The following is an 18,489-nucleotide window of genomic DNA, read 5'->3' on the forward strand; positions in this document are numbered from 1 at the left end:
ATTAAGATCAACCTCCTAATTAATGGAACTATAAGCTTGTCCCTTCTCTTGTTACAATATTTTCCTATTTGATCAATCAAGTGAGTAAAAACATATTTCTTTAGCCCAAGAAATTATATTCACCATACTACATACGATTATTTCTAAATCATGACCCAGAATATAATGTGATTTTGCTTCATTTAGCATAAGGAATAATTTGCGAATCATGATCGAGATTATTCTCTAGATCATTGTAATTTTTGACAAACATAATAAATGGCTATTTTTCCAGCTTATAATCCAAATGAAAAAAAATGCATACCAAAACAGGATATTGACAAGTAGATTGAGAAAGAAATGGTCAAGTACATTAACAGACATATATTAAAACCTCAAACAAGCAATTCTATTGAATTAGGATGGATACAGATGATGCCTTTGAAGGATGAATTTCTTATTAATATACTTTTAGAGCCATATTCATGCATAAGATGGAAACATGAAAAAGAGGGGAAAGTAGTACACTTTTTGATAGTTTCTGGCTGCAGCAGCCAGTACATTTCCAAATGCTAAATTAGACAAAGTTGATTTAACCAGAAATTGCTATTATGATAAACAAGGATAAACATAAAACATAATAAGAGAAGAGAATTTTTTTGTTATTGTGCTTACAAAAGAAAGTCATTGGTGATTAGACTAGCTGCAACAACACTAATACCTTAATACATCCTGCATCATCTCCAAATGCAATCATTGATTCAGTTAAGTTAACAATTCGATTAACAGAATCCTTAATATAAAGAAAAATCAAATGTCAATTCCTCAAAGACATATGAAAATACAGGTAAATGAAAATATATAAACCCACCCATGAGCATCTTATAAACGAGCAATGGCTGTTCCAGTTTCCACATCTGTTGCGAGAATTGAGCAATCTGGCAAACCAGTCACGATTGTTAGTTCAACATAAGAAAACAGATTAAAAAACTTAAAAATCATATTCATAAATAAACCTTATAAAATCTAACAACAGAATGTTCAATAGCCAAATCTTACCGCGATCATCGTTTACAAAACAAGGTGTCCAACATGATTCAGTATGTGCTTTGACTTCCAGCCATCTTAAGTGTTGTGCGGAATGCAAGAAAGTGATAAACAATGAAGTGTGGAAAAAACAGATAAAGAGAGATATTTTCTTGTCAAAGATAAAGATGAAACAAATTACAACTAATGAAAAAGAATTGCAGCTATCTAAAGTCAGAAAGAAAGAAAATCGTAAAACACCTAACTTAATAAGCATAACTGTGGAATAAATGTGATGTAACTGAAATTATTAATTCCTATACTAAAGGCAAAATGTTACAAATCTCCACCTTGCCTTAGTATCACCCAACAAGAAAAGCCTTATCAGGCTATTTCCAACTGTCAACATTTAGCAAATCCAAACAATGAGTGAATTTTCTAAGTGGAACCGGCTTCGTGAACATGTCAGCAAGATTATGATGTGTGCTGATCTTCTTCACTTTGATTCTCTTCTCAGTACGAAGAAAATGATAACGAACATCAATATGTTTGGTTCTATCATGGTGCACTTGATCTTTGGCCAAATAAATAGCACTTAAACTATCACAAAAAATAATTGCCTGATCATGATGGATACCAAGGTCACTGATTAATCCTTTCAACCATATACCTTCCTTGGTTGCTTCAGTTAGCGCCATATACTCAGCCTCGGTAGTGGACAACGTCACCGTCGACTGTAATGTTGCCTTCCAACTAACCACAGAGTCACCAAGGGTGTAAACATAACCAGTCATTGATCTTCTACCATCGATATCTGCAGCATAATCTGAGTCAGAATAACAAGTTACGAGACACTGGTTATTACTCCCATAAATGAGACCAACATCGGATGTGTCTCTCAGATAGCAAAATATTCTCTTTACTGCTTGCCAGTGTTCCTTACCAGGTCGAGACATAAACCTGCTAACAACACTAACTGAATACGCAATATCAGGTCTAGTGCATACCATGACATACATTAAACTACCCATCACACTAGCATACGGTACATTAGACATGTATAACTTCTTAGCTTCAGACTGGGGTGCGAATGCAGACAAATGATCAGTAACAGCTGCAGGAGTATTGTGAGCCTTTGTTGTACTCATCCCAAAACGAGACAACATTTTCAAAATATAACTCTTCTGTGAAAGAAATAGCTTCTTTTGAACTCGATCTCTTACTATTTCCATGCCTAGAATTTTTCATGCTTCACCTAGATCTTTCATATCAAACTCAGAACTAAGAAGGTCTTTCAGCTTTTGAATCTCCGACATCTTCTTGGCTGTGATTAACATGTCGTCTACATACAGGACTAAATAAATCAAAGAACCATCACTGACTTTGTTGTGATAGACACAACAATCATATGCACTCCTATTGTAACCATGTTCAATAATGAAATTGTCAAACCGCTTATACCATTGTCGAGGAGACTATTTAAGTCCATACTAAGACTTCTTCAGACTACAAACATGTGTTTCCTTACCAGGAACAAGAAATCCTTCAGGATGACTCACCAGTATATCCTCTTCAATCTCACCATGTAAGAAAGTCGTCTTCACGTCTAATTGCTTGAGTTCCAGATCCTGATGTGCTACTATAGCTAGTAGTACCCTGATAGAAGTGTGTCGGACTACAGGTGAGAATATCTCATTGTAGTCTACGCCTTCCTTTTGACTGAATCCCTTTACAACTAATCGTGCTTTATATCTGGTCCCTTCAGCACTAGAGGTTCCATCTTTCCTTTTGAAAATCCATTTACACCCAATGACTCTTCTTCCCTTAGGTAAAGTAACCAGCTCCCATGTATTATTCTTGTGAAGTGATTCCATCTCCTCACACATGGCAGCAATCCATTGCGCAGAATCAGCACCATTAACAGCTTCATTGTAAGAAGATGGCTCGTTATGTATGACATCTTCAGCTACCTGAAGTGCATAACTTACCATTTCTTCAGTATCATTTATAGAGGGACTGATTGTCCTACTTCCAGGACCAGTTGAGATCTTTCTTCTCTCGATTGAATGAATTAACCTATCAGAAGCTTTAATTTGCCTTCTAGGTCGTGTTGCAATGTCAGATTGACTTTCAGGTGCTCCAAATTGATAAACTTCCTCAGATGGCTTATCAGTATCATGTGTCATGTCAGTTGTCCCTTGAATTGGAGCCACCTCAAGCTCCACATGTTTCTCGGTATTATTATTTTCTCCAGAAAGTGATGGCTTGATAGAGGAGTTAAGTATAAACTTCTCATTAAAGGTGACATCCCTGCTGAGGATTACTCTACCTTCAGAAGATGACCAGATTCTATATCCCTTGACTCCATCTCCATAGCCCATGAAAATACCCTGTTTTTCCCTTGGTTCCAACTTTCATTCATTAACATGATAGTAAGATGTGCACCCAAAGACTTTCAAATGAGAATAATCAACGACATTACCAGACCATACCTCGTTAGGGATTCTGCAATCAATCCCAGTGTGTGGTGCACGATTTATCAGATAGCAAGCTGTTAAGACAGCCTCGCTCCAGTACTTTCTAGTCAATCCCGCATTAGAGAACATGCTTCTAACTCTCTCTAACAATGTTTGATTCACCCTTTCTGCTACACCATTCTGCTGTGGTGTACCTCGGACAGTGTGATGTCTTGCAATCCCCATATCCTTGTAGAACTCATTAAACTCAGATGAACAGAATTCAAGTCCATTATCTGTTCGCAGCCTCTTAACCTTCTTTCCAGTTTGATTCTCCACCAGTGCCTTCCAATGTTTGAAGGTCTTAAATACCTCACTCTTATGTCTTAGAAGATACAACCAGGTCATCCTTGAGTAATCATCTATGAATGTTACAAAATAGCTATAACCTCCTATACCTTCAACTTGAGCAGGACCCCAGCAATCAGAGTGGATATAATCTAGTGTGCCCTTAGTTTTGTGAACTCCCTTACTAAACTTGCGGCGATGTTTTTTCCCGAAAATGCAGTGTTCACACAACTCAAGGTTGGTAACCTTGTGGCCAGATAGAAGATCTCGTTTGGACAAAATTTGCATCCCCCTCTCCCCCATATGTCCAAGTCGCATATGCCACAACTTGGTTACATCAGGGTGCCGATTCACAGATTTGGATGCGACCGCAGTGGAACCTGTCAGCGTCTTACCTTATAGTATATACAAGGTATTCTGTTTAAACCTTTCAGTATTATTTTTGAACCTTTACTGATGCACAATGTTCCTTCTTCACCGCTAAACTTGAAACCTTTAGCATCTAAAATGCCTAAAGATATTAAGTTCTTCTTCAGTTGAGGAACATGTCGAACGCCAGTTAGGGTCCGTATCTTACCATCATCAGTCAGAATTTTGATAGTCCCAATACCCACCGTTTTACATATGGCATCATTTCCCATGACAACGTTTCCACCATCATAATCTTCATAGGTATCGAACCATTCTTTGTTCGGACTCATATGATATGAACACCCTGAATCCAACACCCACGTATCAATATGGTGTAGAGAAGCGTTAGCTACAAGGGCAATGTCCTCCTCCGAGTCGGTGTCTTTGTCTTCATGTGCTATAGCATCCGTAGAATATTTGCCCCTTTTCTTAGGACAATTATTCTTCCAATGACTAGGTTCTTTACAGTAATTGCAGATGTCTTTAGCACTAGGACCCTTAGCTTTATATTTTTGATCATTCTTCTTTCCAGGCCCTTTGTAGTTGACTGTGCTGACAATCAACCCAGATGCTTGACTGTCTACAATTTCACCGCTCGCCTTATGACGCAGTTCTCTAGTATGAAGTGCTGACCGAACTTCCTCTAGAGTTATAGAGTCTTTACCCACAATGAACGATTGAACAAAATTTTCAAACGAGTTGGGTAAAGATACCAACAGAATTAATGCAGCATCTTCATCTTCGATCTTAACATCTATATTTCTCAATTCAAGTAATATAGTGTTTAACTTATCAAGATGTTCACGAAGAGACTTACCTTCAAGCATACGAAGACTGAACAGACGTTGCTTCAATAACAACTTGTTAGTCAGTGACTTTGTCATGTACAAAGCCTCTAACTTCGACCACAGACCGATTGCAGTATCTTCATCTGATACCTCAGTAATTACTTCATCAGCCAGACAAAGTAAAATTGTTGAGTGCGCCTTCTCTTCCAAGACCTCAAGCTCAGCAGTGATTTTACCAGAGGAAGACTCCTTTGCAGGACCTGCAACTATCTTCGCCTTTTCCTTCGACAATGGTGCCCAGACGCCTTGTTGTTTAAGCAAGGCTCGCATTTTGATCTGCCATAGACCAAAACTGTTTTGCCCTTTGAATTTTTCGATTTTCAGATTCATTGAAGACATTCTCCCGCCATAAAACAAAAGTGATAATCTGATCGGATCTAACCCGCTCTGATACCAATTGTTGTGCGAAATGCAAGAAAGTGATAAACAATGAAGTGTGGAAAAAACAGATGAAGAGAGATATTTTCTTGTCAAAGATAAAGATGAAACAAATTACAACTAATGAAAAAGAATTGCAGCTATCTAAAGTCAGAAAGAAAGAAAACGTAAAACACCTAACTTAATAAGCATAACTGTGGAATAAATGTGATGTAACTGAAATTATTAATTCCTATACCAAAGGCAAAATGTTACATTAAGAAACAGAGAGAAAACATAATATAATTTCTCAATCCGAGATAATGTTCTATAACATAATTTAGTTATACAAATACCCATAAATTTGCTTTTTATTTTCTCATCGAAACCAATAACCAAAAAATTATTTTCAAATAGCCTTCAAACAGAGTGAAAGACAAAAAGAAAAACATAACTCCCAACTTTCTTAATCAGTAAAGCAGCAAGTGTATTCATTGAGAAATCGTCTTTCTCGCCCAAATCAAGAAACCCAACCAGCCTATCAACATATCTCTTTTTGTAATTTTTATTTTTATTTTTATAGATGAGTATGATCAAAAGGCATGATGATGAATAAGAGACTAACCGGAATAATATAACAAAAGGCAATGTCTTGATTGCAAGTTTCGCAACAAAAAATGGTGCATTCTGCATTTGTATTATAAATTAAAAAATAAATAGTTTTGAAACAAAATTTTAATGACAAAGAAATTTTAAGTGTTTCTAAATTGGGGCATAATAGGGAATACTGACCTCAGCATCAACCTTGATGAACTTGGTGTCAAGATACCTTGGTGTAAGGGCCTTTAAATGCTTTTCCATTATCCTAAACAAGATTCAACAATTTCCAATCATTCACAGCCAGTATGCAACAAAACATACATATATTTCAGAAAGGATTATATATAACATTTTAGAATTAATGGGAGCCAATTTGAAAAAACTTTTTGTTTTCAGATCATGATCTTAATCTGGATACAGATGGGAACTGCCAAAAATAATAATCCATGTCTAAGAAAGTTCTATTTCCAAACATTATCTAAAAATGTTTCCAAATGTCAGAATTGAATAGTTTGGATATTTCAAACCAAACAAGCTTCAAGTCATATGAACGCACTGATGAGGCTAGCTTGATTATATCAACATAAATTAAGATATTTTGTTGAATCTTCTCAGTGTAACAATGAAATGGTCCCTCAAAAAAGATATCAGTGATGTTCACGAGAGATCATCAAGTGGATATGCATGCATAATCTTGAAATGTAAGGTTCACCCTGTGATTGTAATGCATGAGATTGATAGAAGCAATGAAGGAAATTTGGATCTACTCCATTAAACTCAAATCAAAGAGATGGGTCTTCTTATTCAAGCATCAAATATATGAAATGCCTAGCTGGATTTTAGTTTCAACATCTATTCACCAAAAACCTTGCTATGTTTGAATGTGCATAAGGCTATGTTTAGTTCGGAGGAGATTGAAATTAGGGGTCCAATTCCAAATATTTTGTTTGTTAACAACTTAAAATAAAGATTAGTATTATAATTCAAATGGAATTGAATGTATACTGTTTTGTAAATTTTAGCTCCATCATTTTCACTTAGGAATTAAAATTCCATGATTTCTTCAAAAATAATAATAGAATTACAAATTATAGAATTGCAATTATGAAATGTAATATGTAATTAAAACAATCATCTACATCCAATTCCATCGGTAAAACAAACAAAGGATATGGAATTGGACCCAAATTTCAGTTCTAATTTCAATTTTGCATGTACCGGGCATAACTTATTGTCTTAAGCTTTCTATAGGACTTGCTTGACGTGGTTTTTTTATATAATTCTACTATATTTGTAATAACATTATAAAATATGGGATAATCAAATTGTTTTATCATTTCAAAAATCATTTTAAATTTTAAATACTATGGATAGTTTGGTCATTTTATCAAAATAAACATTTTTTTACATCAAACTGAATTATTTGAAAACATTTGTCTTTTTTGAAAAAACCCAATATCAAACAAGGTTTATGAAGAATCGAACTTATCAAAAGCTTTCTTATGCAGGGAGGATCGAACTTATCAAAACTGTGGTTATGGGCATAGTTGGCTACTGGGCGCAACAAATGGTCATTCCGAAGAAGGTAATGAAGGAGCTCAATACACTAATGAGGAACTTTATGTGGGGCAGTAGCGGAAGAGGAGGAAAAAAACTCAAATGGACCGCTCTCTGGAAAGTGAAGGACGAGGGAGGCATCGGCTTGAAGAACTGTATCGAGTGGAATAAGGCTCTCACCTTCAAACATCTGTGGGCTTTGGAGTGCAATCAGGAGTCACTATGGATCAAATGAGTGCATACGAGGTTTATGAAATACGAAACCAGCATCTGGACCTGCAAAATTCATGAAGGTATGAGCTGGTCTCTAAAAAAGATTCTTAAACTAAGAAGCGATATTGTAGATCTTTATGACATCCGGCTAGGGGACAGGAAAGACACTCTATTTTGGCACGATCCCTGGTTTGAAAACCAACCTATCATCCACAAGGAGGAGTTTCAAAATACCCGCATCAGAAGGGACTGCACAGAAGCGAAAATCAGAGACATTAAAGACGGGAATTGGGACTCACTCCTAAGAAGAAATCCAGAAGGACAGAGGATACTTGATCATATAAGTAACATTCAACTACACGATAGACCGGATATTCATGAATGGAATGTTGAGGACAATGGGAAGCTGGTATCGAAGAAAATATGGGAGGTAACCCGGGAAAAAACATAGAAAGTAGAATGGGCTCCTCTTGTATGGTCAACAAAGATTATCCCTAGACACCAGTTCATTCTATGGCTCACCTTCTGGGAATGACTCAACACTCGTGATCGTATCAGCAAGTATATGAGCATCCCTGACACGAGCTGTCTTCTATGTAGAGGAAATGAAGAAACAATAGATCACCTATTCGGGAGCTGCTGTATTACTTCAGAGTTTTAGGACAGATTCTATAAAAGCCTGGAGTTGATCAGTTTCCCGAGCGAATGGAATGAAATCAAAAATGCAACACTACTCAAAGTCAAGGGAAATAAATTTGCAACAAGCGTGTTCAAGTGCGGCTTTGGAGCAGTGGTGTATAACATTTGGCAAGAACGAAATACAAGGGTATATGGCAGAACCCGCAGGAGAGTTGAAGAGTTATGGAAATATATTGTATCGGATTGCAGCGCCCTCGCGGGAACGTGGACAAAAATTCCAAGCACGGAGCATAACTGTAATATCTGTAAGAACTGAAATTTACCGTTTTTTAAACTCACTAGAATTGAAAGAATTGTAATCAGATAATTCATTTATGTTTTTAGCTTTTTAGATTTTATTCAGAATGTTACGACTTCAAAATCATTCTAGATCTGTCTAGAATGATCTCTTAAACTCGTGATTTTTTTTTCTATTTTTGGGAATTTTTAATGAAATGACGCTTAAGTCTTTTTTCCTAAAAAAAATTATTATAATTTTTATGAATTTTTTTTATTAATAAAAAATATTAAATTTATGAATATATAATAATTTTTAGGGTTACCCAACCCAATTTTAGAGAATTTTTTAAAAGGGAGAATAACAACAATTTGTTGCCATAACGTGAGAGAAGGACCTGTGATAAATAAATCAAATTATTTTATCGAAAATTATCGGTTAATCATACTTTACAAAGATTATAAAGAAAAAAAACCTTAAATTACTTCGATTTTTTTTCTCCTTCAGCTCGTTTTATTTGCAGTATTTTCTCCGCTTCCGCCTTTTCAGTCGCAGCTACCCTAAGTCTAGGGTTGTGTTTGTTTCATATACACATTTAATGTTTATCATGATCAAGAAAAAAGTATTAAAAAATCTATATATACAAATGAAACAATATGTTAAGAAATATAATTTGTATACCAAAATATGATAATTTAAAAATATCACAAATTTAAAAAAAATGGATCATAATTTAACAAATAATATAATCATGATATAGAGAAAGTCTATACCAAATGAAATACAAGTTTAACCTATAATTTGGACCATGATAAAAAATAGTTTGATGATAAAATAAATTAAAATAAAGTTACTAAAACCATATTATAATTATGCTCGTAATCCACAAAATCATATAACAAACGCAAACAAAAAAAAGTTATTTTCAGTTTAACTTTGATAATTTTCTAATTAAATAGTGATTGGGATAAAACTCTGATTTTCAATATAGACTAAAAAAATATAACCAATTAAATCAATTATCAATAACAACCGTGAATATTCACCTACATTTATCTCGTTCGTTGCCCTCTTCACCTGTGCATCCGACTCAATATCGACAATTAAAGTTTGAACAATTTCATACCCGTAAAAATGGAAAAGAAAAGCATGGTTCAGCCATATAACTTTTATTTTTCTTGAAATAAGATAATGTTATTACCTTGGCAAGTTCTCTTTCAACAGATTCAATTATCTCATTCTTTTGTTTAAATTCAGAACCCAATTTCACCTCACTAGCTCTAATAAATGAAATTCATACAGAAACAAGGATGGTAATTTTTAATAAGAATATATTACTTATACAAAAAAAGTTATGTAGCACCCTCTTTCAGCCTTACAATAAAAATATAGGCCTGAATTTGTGCTGTGTAGAAAGTCATAGCTTGGTTTGTCAAAGTACGAAACTGAATAGATGCAACAACCGTAACAAAAACATTATTCTAAAACAAACATAATCATAAAAAAAAACATTATCCCGAAACAAACACAATCATCAAGTTTAATACTGAATCTCAAAAGATTATTATACAAACATAACAACATCACACCTTAGTTTTAGTTTCGCAACGAACGTCAATATTCTGTACACAGAGAGATAAAGTTCCAACTAATTGTTTTACCCCCACACAATAGACATATAGACTTTTTTTTTACAATAATATATTTTATTAAATTAATAATATTATGTTCAGTATATTTTTTATTTAAATTCTCCATGTTCATGTTAGCCACTTTTCAAATCAATCACCACCACCTTTTTTTTATATTCCTAGATACCAAGTTAAAATTTTTGCACACCCAGTAAATATAATTAATTTTTTTTTATGTTGTAATAAAAATACAAATTTCAGGTTCTATTTTTATTAATACTTTTAAATTTAAAATGTGGGAATACGCTGTTAATTGTTTTTATAAATAATAAACTTTAATTAAAAAAATGAAAGATATAAATTTAAGATTTTATCTCATTTAAAGAAAAAATATAATAATAATAATTAATGTATAGTGACTATTAATATTTAAGAGTGTGAAAATAATTTATATTTATGACATGTTTAATTAAATAGGAAAAATATAAAATCCTTATTTTATTTTTCTTTCATTCATCATTGTGAGAACCTTAATTATACAACTAGTAATTAAAAGAGAACTACATGTAATAAAATGGAAGAAAATAAAAAAATCTTAATCTAAAAATAAAATTAAAATAATGAGCTGTGTCTCACATGAAAAAGTAATAACTATATAATAAGATTTTTTTATAGGAATTGTTTATTAAATAATTTATTTTAAATTAAAGATTAGATGTTATAATTTTAAATATTTTATTTGACTTAAACAAAATAATTTTTTTTTTTATTTTACTATTGTTTTCCCTTAAAACCTGGCTTCGCGTTACTACTTACATATTGAAGTATTGCATTTAAATTGGTCTGAAATAAGTTAAATATTTGACTATTAAACAAGAATTAAATAAAATATCAAAATAATGTATGTTAATTGTGTATTAAATATGATTTATTAAACATTAAGAGAAATGATATATGCAAGAGATGATTTGTATAAATTCACAATTACCAATATTATGATATTTATTTTGTACATTTAAAAGAGTTGGCTCATTTAGTTTTTTTAAATTCTCTTTTACCAATCATTTATAAATCATCTCTTTAAAATACTAAAAACTTATGATTTATGAAAACCTCCAAAAATGAATAATCACAACTTAAGCATTAACATTTACAAATTTGTCAAGTTATTGAGATTACTAAAGGTGTTTTATATTGTTCATGATAAATTGTTGTCCCAAATAAGGCTGCATAAGAAAAACAATACATTATAAATTCCATTGGAACCACCTCACAAGTATGGGATGATAAAATCAAAAGAGTTTGACACCTTTAGAGCCACGATTATCCTTCAAGATCTTGTATTTTACTAGCCTCAAAATGAATAGGCAGACATTAACTCGATATCAAATACCAACAAATAATAATTTTGAACCATGATTAGATAGATACAGACCTTCAAGTTATTAACACGTACCTTCATTTACAGAAAATACAAAAAATATACTAATTATATAGGTATAAGTTATAGAGGATATAGATTGTAGGAGGTATTAAAAAGTATAAATTATATAAGTTACTGTTTGGTTGGAATATAAAAGAGGTATAAATTATATAGATTTTATTATATTTTGTTTTGTTGGTAGTATAAGAAATGAGTAAGAAATGTAAAAGACCATTTTATCTTTATATAAATTATTTTTAATTATTATTTTAATATTTACCTTATATGTAATGTGTATTATTAATTATATTGAAATTAATAAAACAAATATTTAATCATTTTATAAATATATTTTTTAAATAAATAATTTTATGATTTACATTATTTTATATATAATTTAACTTATATAATTATATAAATAAAACATATTTAAATATTAATTAATATTTAATAATTAATTTTAAAATCGGTGTATTATTATAAATATTTTTATATTTAAAAAAATATTAATTGCTTTAGAAAATAATAATAATAATAACAATTTTATAAAATAATATTTGAAACTAGAATATATAATTATATTTAGTTTCAAAAATAAATTATATAGATATAAATTGTATTAATTAATAATAATAATAATAATATTTAGTTATAGTTTATTATTATATTTTAAAATTAAAGAAATTAAAATTATAATAAATTTATATTTGTGATTAAAATTATTTGTTAATTATACTTAAAATAATATTTTTTTTAAGGAGATAAAAAAATTTATTTAATTGCACATTTATTATTATTATTTAAATTAGAAAATTAAACACATATAAATATAAATAAATATTAGTTATAGTTTATTATTATTATTATTATATTTTAAAATATAATAAATAAAAATTTAAAATTTTAATAATTTTTTAAAATTAAAAGATAAAGGAGGATTCTAAAAATTTATAAATGTTTATACATTTTGTAACAGGTATGGGTAGGTATTATGTTATACTATATTCAAGGTATAAATAATACTTAAATAATACTGTTTACATAAAAATTAATAAACCAAACAGTTATTGTAATTTAGTGTAGATAAGTTATACAGTCTAGTATCCCATACCAAACATAGCATATGAGTATATACCTATATAATTATATCAATCTCTCTTAATAAAATCTCACAATAAAATTAAACATAGACATGATGTAGAGAAACATTTGACATTTAACCTGATATTATTGGATCCAAGATGATTGCAAAAAATTACATAATAGTTCAATGAACATCTGGAAAATGTGTTTGTCTAACCGCATAATAAGATTAAAGATGGCCCATAATTTATATATTAGATTTCATTTCAGGGATACAAATATTATAATTATGTTACTCACATATTGATTAAGCTTTGAAGAGACGATAATGAGTCAAGAATACTCCGAAAAATGTTATGGTGGTTTAAATACATGTTTAACACATACAAGAGAAAACACTTCAATCTGCCACATATCTACACCAATAAAAATATCGCGCAAAAAACATTATGAGAACAAGCTCAAATTAGGTTCACCCATCAGAAAAAAAAAATCAAATTAAATTTTAACATAGTTATAACAATGTCACATTCTTTCATGTATATATTCTTCCTGTTAAAAAATATGGGTATTGAAACTTTTGATTCATTCTATGGAAATTTTGATGTCAAACCTTTTAGATTAAAAGTTATTACAATTTTTTAGGTGAAAAAATATGTTTAATGTGCTTAATCTAAAAAGAAAAATACGGTTATAAATCAAGTAGCTAAACTACTTTATAGAAATGATAAATCAAAATAGTTTTGATTATACAAATTAAACTAATACACAAGAATGATTTAGTCTAAATAAAACAAACTTATAATCAACAATAACTCTTTTTATAGCTAACTCCAATCAAGTACAATAATTTAAATTGGAAAAATTATAGCTAAAAAAAAATTAAACAAAATGAAAAATACTAATAAAATTAAAATTAGAAGAAAAAAAATAATATTAATTTATAGATTAAATTTTCACCAGACTTTTTTTTAAACAATTCATCTTCTTCTTCCAAACTTTGCATTTTCTTGTTATTCTCACAATTGAGATAGATTCACCTAAAAATACATAAACTTTAAAAAAATGAGCATACTAGTAAAGTAGACAATTTAAACAACAAATGATCATATTTCTTTGAACCATAAATATTTTTAAACTTGTTGACACACATACAAAACTTTAATGAAAATATGAATTCATTACATTACATTCATAAGACATGTGAATAAAAAATGGGTCAATAATTACCTATATTAACACATTAATTCAACAACAATCTCATTTTATTCAATCATACTTTTTAGCCAAATCAATTATATATTCTCTAAACATCTAATATAAAACAGAAAAATATAAGTATCATCTCTTCCTCCTCCAACTATCAACTAGCAATGCTTTTGTCTCTACATTTGAAAGATAGTCACTTATGATAAGTTTTTAACACAAGAAATACTACATTTAAAAAATAGTCACTTATGATCAGTTTTTAACACAAGAAATACTATCAAACTATTTTAAGGTGTTAAACAAATATATGTATATTTTATTTTGTTGTTTTCGTTATTATTTTGTATTTTTAGTTATATTCTAAATTAAAACAAAATTTTATGTTATCCTTACACAAACACAAATTAGATGACTGGAATATTATTATTTAAAATTTATATTCTTTTTCAAACAAGTATAATATATCACTCCCAGTCCCTTGGGCTCATTTAAAAATAATATGTAAACTAATAAAAGTAATATGTGAGATAATTATTATGAGACTCAAATTTCTATTCATATAATTTATTTAATATTTATATTTATATTTTATTTTAATATTTTAGTATATTTAATTTTAATTATATATATATTACATTTATAAAATTAAATAATGTATAAATTTAATGAAAATGTAAATATATTTAGAGAGATGTGTCCATTTGATAATGTTAATGTAAAAATGAGTAGTTTTAGAAAGAAAATGAGAGAGAAAGTGAGAAAGGTGGGTAAAGTTTATAAATATATATTATTATATTATTAAAATTAAAATTATTATCATATATATTTATTATTTAATGTATTAATAATAATTGAAATTATAAATAATTAAAAAAATTAATAAGTAATTAATAAAATAATATCTATGAGAATTATTAATAAACTCACATTTTTATTCATATAATTTATTTTTATTTTTATTTTATTTTAATTTATATTATTTAAGTTAATATTTTATTTTAATATTTTATTTTAGTGTGGTTAATTTTAATTATAAATATTACAATATGAAATTAAATAATTTATTAATTGAATAAAAATGTAATAGGTTTAGAGAATGTTAATGGTTATTTGACTAATTGTGTTTATATCGTTTCGTGTGTATACTTGTGCTCGTGTCGTGTTTATACTTGTGTCGTGTCCGTGTCGACTCGTAACCATGTTTCGATCGTATAAACTCATAATCGTGTCGTGACCGTGTCATCTCGTGTGCTTGTATCGTGTCAACCTAAGACTCGAGTGAGGTAATATCGTATCGTATCGTTCCGTACAAATATCGTGCTGGATCGTGTCGATTCATATTTAGCTAACCCATTGCCCAACTCTATTTTGATTAATGGAAACAAGGACAATGACAGGAAGCAGATTAGTAGCAGAATATCTCATCAAAAGAGGAAAGAAAAAAAAGTTCTAAATCTGATGGTTGATTAAATGAATATGGTAGTGTTTGTTTAGTCTTAATTCCACTTTTATTTTTAGTTTTATTATTATCGTATATTTTTAATCTATATATATATTTAATGAAAGTTGTATTTTGGATAAAAATAAATATATCAATAAATTTATATTTAATTATATTTGGTATTAAAATTTATATCCTAATAATAATAATTCGTTCTATTAACAACATAAATAATTAAGGAAGACATATAAATTAAATTTAATAAAATTAATTAATTAAGATAACAACAAATTAATTATTTGAAAAATAACGATAAGTTATACTTTTGAATAAGTGTAAAGAAATTATTAAAAAAGATTAAAAAGTATTAACATATAATAATGTATTTGATTAATGGAGTAAGTGAGGTAAAATATAACCTTATAATTTTTGGCTTAGAGTACCTTGTTTAATTTTTATTTTCTTCATATTATTATTTATTTTATTATCCATTATCTTAATTAATCATATACCTTCGGCATTTATTTATATGAACTCATTAAAAAAAAACATTATGGTATCATTACCGAACACAAATATTGTTAATTATAACTTACAGTCTCTTTCAAACAAGAATAATGTCACAAGAATAATGTCATTGACAGTCCTCTTAGAACTTGTTTGATAAGTAATTTTTTTAGATTTTTCCTCGTATTGTCACTCATTTTTATCCGTCATTTTATAATTTAAAATAAATCTCGAGTAATTGGAGTTATTTTATAAAATTTATATACAAGCTCATTGCGCGGGATTAAAAATAAGTAATTAATTTAAAGGCGGCTTCATATGAATTCTAAATTAATTAAATTATGGATAATTTAAATAAAATATAAATATATGTAATTAGATTGATTAACAAAACTAAATAAATAAATACTTTTAATAACAATATTAGTTTAAATATTTTTACAAGAATTAAAAAAATAATAATAACACCTATTGCCAAATGATGAATCAAACATGATATAACTTAAAATTGATGTTTGATTAGAGCGCGGGTGGTTGACAAGGACAAGGAGAAGACTATCTAGAGTTGGGTATCGTACATAAACGTTCGTATTCGACTCGGGCAAGTCGTGTTAGATTCTTAATCATGTCGTGTCGTATCGTGTCTAAATCTTATGTGTGTCGTATCGTGTCTTGACCCACTCAAAGTATTATGATTCACATACTCTTTCGTGTCGTGTTATTCGTGTCCACGAGTTTATTCGTGTCATACTAACTCGTGTTTACATACGTGTTTCGTGTTATTCCGACAAGATTTTGTTATCGTGTCAACACAATCGTGTGTCTTGACACTCATGTTAATTAATTATTTATTTATATATATTAAATTATATTGTTAGTAAAACTTATAAAATATTATTATATTATCAAAGTTAAATTATTATCATATATTTTGTTTGAATGTTTTAATAATAATTAAAATTTTAAAATCTTAAAAATAATATGTAATTAATAAAAGTAATATGTGAGATAATTATTATGAGACTCAAATTTCTATTCATATAATTTATTTAATATTTATATTTTATTTTAATATTTTAGTATATTTTATTTTAATTATATATATTACATTTATAAAATTAAATAATTTTAAATTTAATTAGAATGTAAATATAATTAGAGAGACGTGGTCATTTGATAATATTAATGTAAAAGTGGGTAGTTGGAGAAAGAAAATGGGAAAGGTGGGTAAAATTTATAAATTTATATTATTATATTATTAAAATTAAAATTAAAATTATTATCATATATTTATTATTTAATGTATTAATAATAATTGAAATTATAAATAATTAAAAAATTAATATGTAATTAATAAAATAATATCGAAGAGAATTATTAATAAACTCAAATTTTTATTCATATAATTTATTTTTTATTTATATTTTATTTTAATTTATATTATTTAAGTTAATATTTTATATTAATATTATATTTTAGTGTGTTTAATTTTAATTATAAATATTAAATTTATGAAATTAAATAATTTCTTAATTGAATAAAAATGTAATAGGTTTAGAGAATGTTAAAGTGGGTAGCTTAGGTCATTTGACTAATTATGTTTATGTCGTTTCGTGTGTATATTCGTGCTCGTGTCGTGTCTATACTCGTGTCATGTCCATGTCGAATCGTAACCGTGTTTCGATCGTATAAACTCATAATCGTGTCGTGACCGTGTCATCTCGTGCTTGTATCGTGTCAACCCAAGATCCGAGTGAGATAATATAGTATCGTGTCGTTCCGTACAAATATCGTGTTGGATCGTGTCGGTTCGTATTTAGCTAACTCATTGCCCAGCTCTAGGATATAACAACTAAAAATTCATAAACCTATAATATTTGGTTAATTTATTCATTCAATAATTAATAAACTTCTATAACAACTAAAAATTTAATCTCAAAATTTTGTATATATATATATATATATATAATTTATAAATTAACTTCATGTTACCTCAAATGGTACGTAGGACTATGTGACGACGACGACGGAGTGTCTCCCATGGGCATATCGTAGTAGGCGGTAGTTGGGAGAAGTCTTAATTTTCGATTCATCCAAGCAGCCTAAAATGCTTGGATAACTCCACAAAAGTTGCTGGAACATTCTTTTTTTGAATGTAAATAGTATTGTTCTCCTCTTACGAAAAATACTATTGAAACAAACATCAAAAAGACGGGTAGAAGGAAACCCAAGACCCAATTCCCATTGTCCCAAATTTGTATAACCCCAACGGTTCCCAGACCGGATACTAGGGTCCAAACCACGTAATGCCAGTTAAAATAACTAGTCACGTTCCTCTTTTCCACCCTAGTTTTGGAGTCGAACTGCTCGACCCCAAATTGGAGACACGACGCCCTAATTCTGTCCAAGCCAATAACTAACGAATTCAGTCCAGCTAATAGAAGCCACAAGTGCCTAAGGCATGTGCATGTGTGTTCATCCTCT

General features: G+C 29.2%; 1 protein-coding gene across 1 annotated transcript; it reads right to left on the reverse strand.

Moving 5' to 3' along the window:
• Positions 1-9,192: 9,192 nt before the first annotated feature.
• LOC124930166 (hypersensitive-induced response protein 1-like) lies at positions 9,193-18,053 on the reverse strand. Its single transcript, XM_047470529.1, has 6 exons — positions 17,998-18,053; positions 10,301-10,394; positions 10,075-10,192; positions 9,901-9,989; positions 9,745-9,842; positions 9,193-9,277 (listed from the first exon to the last, which is right to left on the reverse strand). The coding sequence occupies exons 1-6, from the start codon at positions 18,051-18,053 to the stop codon at positions 9,193-9,195; spliced, it is 540 nt and encodes a 179-aa protein (XP_047326485.1).
• Positions 18,054-18,489: the final 436 nt, after the last annotated feature.

The sequence above is a fragment of the Impatiens glandulifera genome, chromosome 1, assembly GCF_907164915.1.
Source record: "Impatiens glandulifera chromosome 1, dImpGla2.1, whole genome shotgun sequence".
Lineage (NCBI taxonomy): Eukaryota > Viridiplantae > Streptophyta > Magnoliopsida > Ericales > Balsaminaceae > Impatiens > Impatiens glandulifera.

Coding starts and splice junctions, on each gene's coding strand:
- LOC124930166 (XM_047470529.1), bottom strand. CDS start 18,053: ATGCCCATGGGAGACACTCCGTCGTCGTCGTCACATAGTCCTACGTAC. Junction 9,990..10,074: donor TATTGTAAGGCTGAAAGAGG/GTGCTACATAAC, acceptor CATTTATTAGAG/CTAGTGAGGTGAAATTGGGT. Junction 9,843..9,900: donor TTGCCAAGGTAATAACATTA/TCTTATTTCAAG, acceptor CTTTTCCATTTT/TACGGGTATGAAATTGTTCA.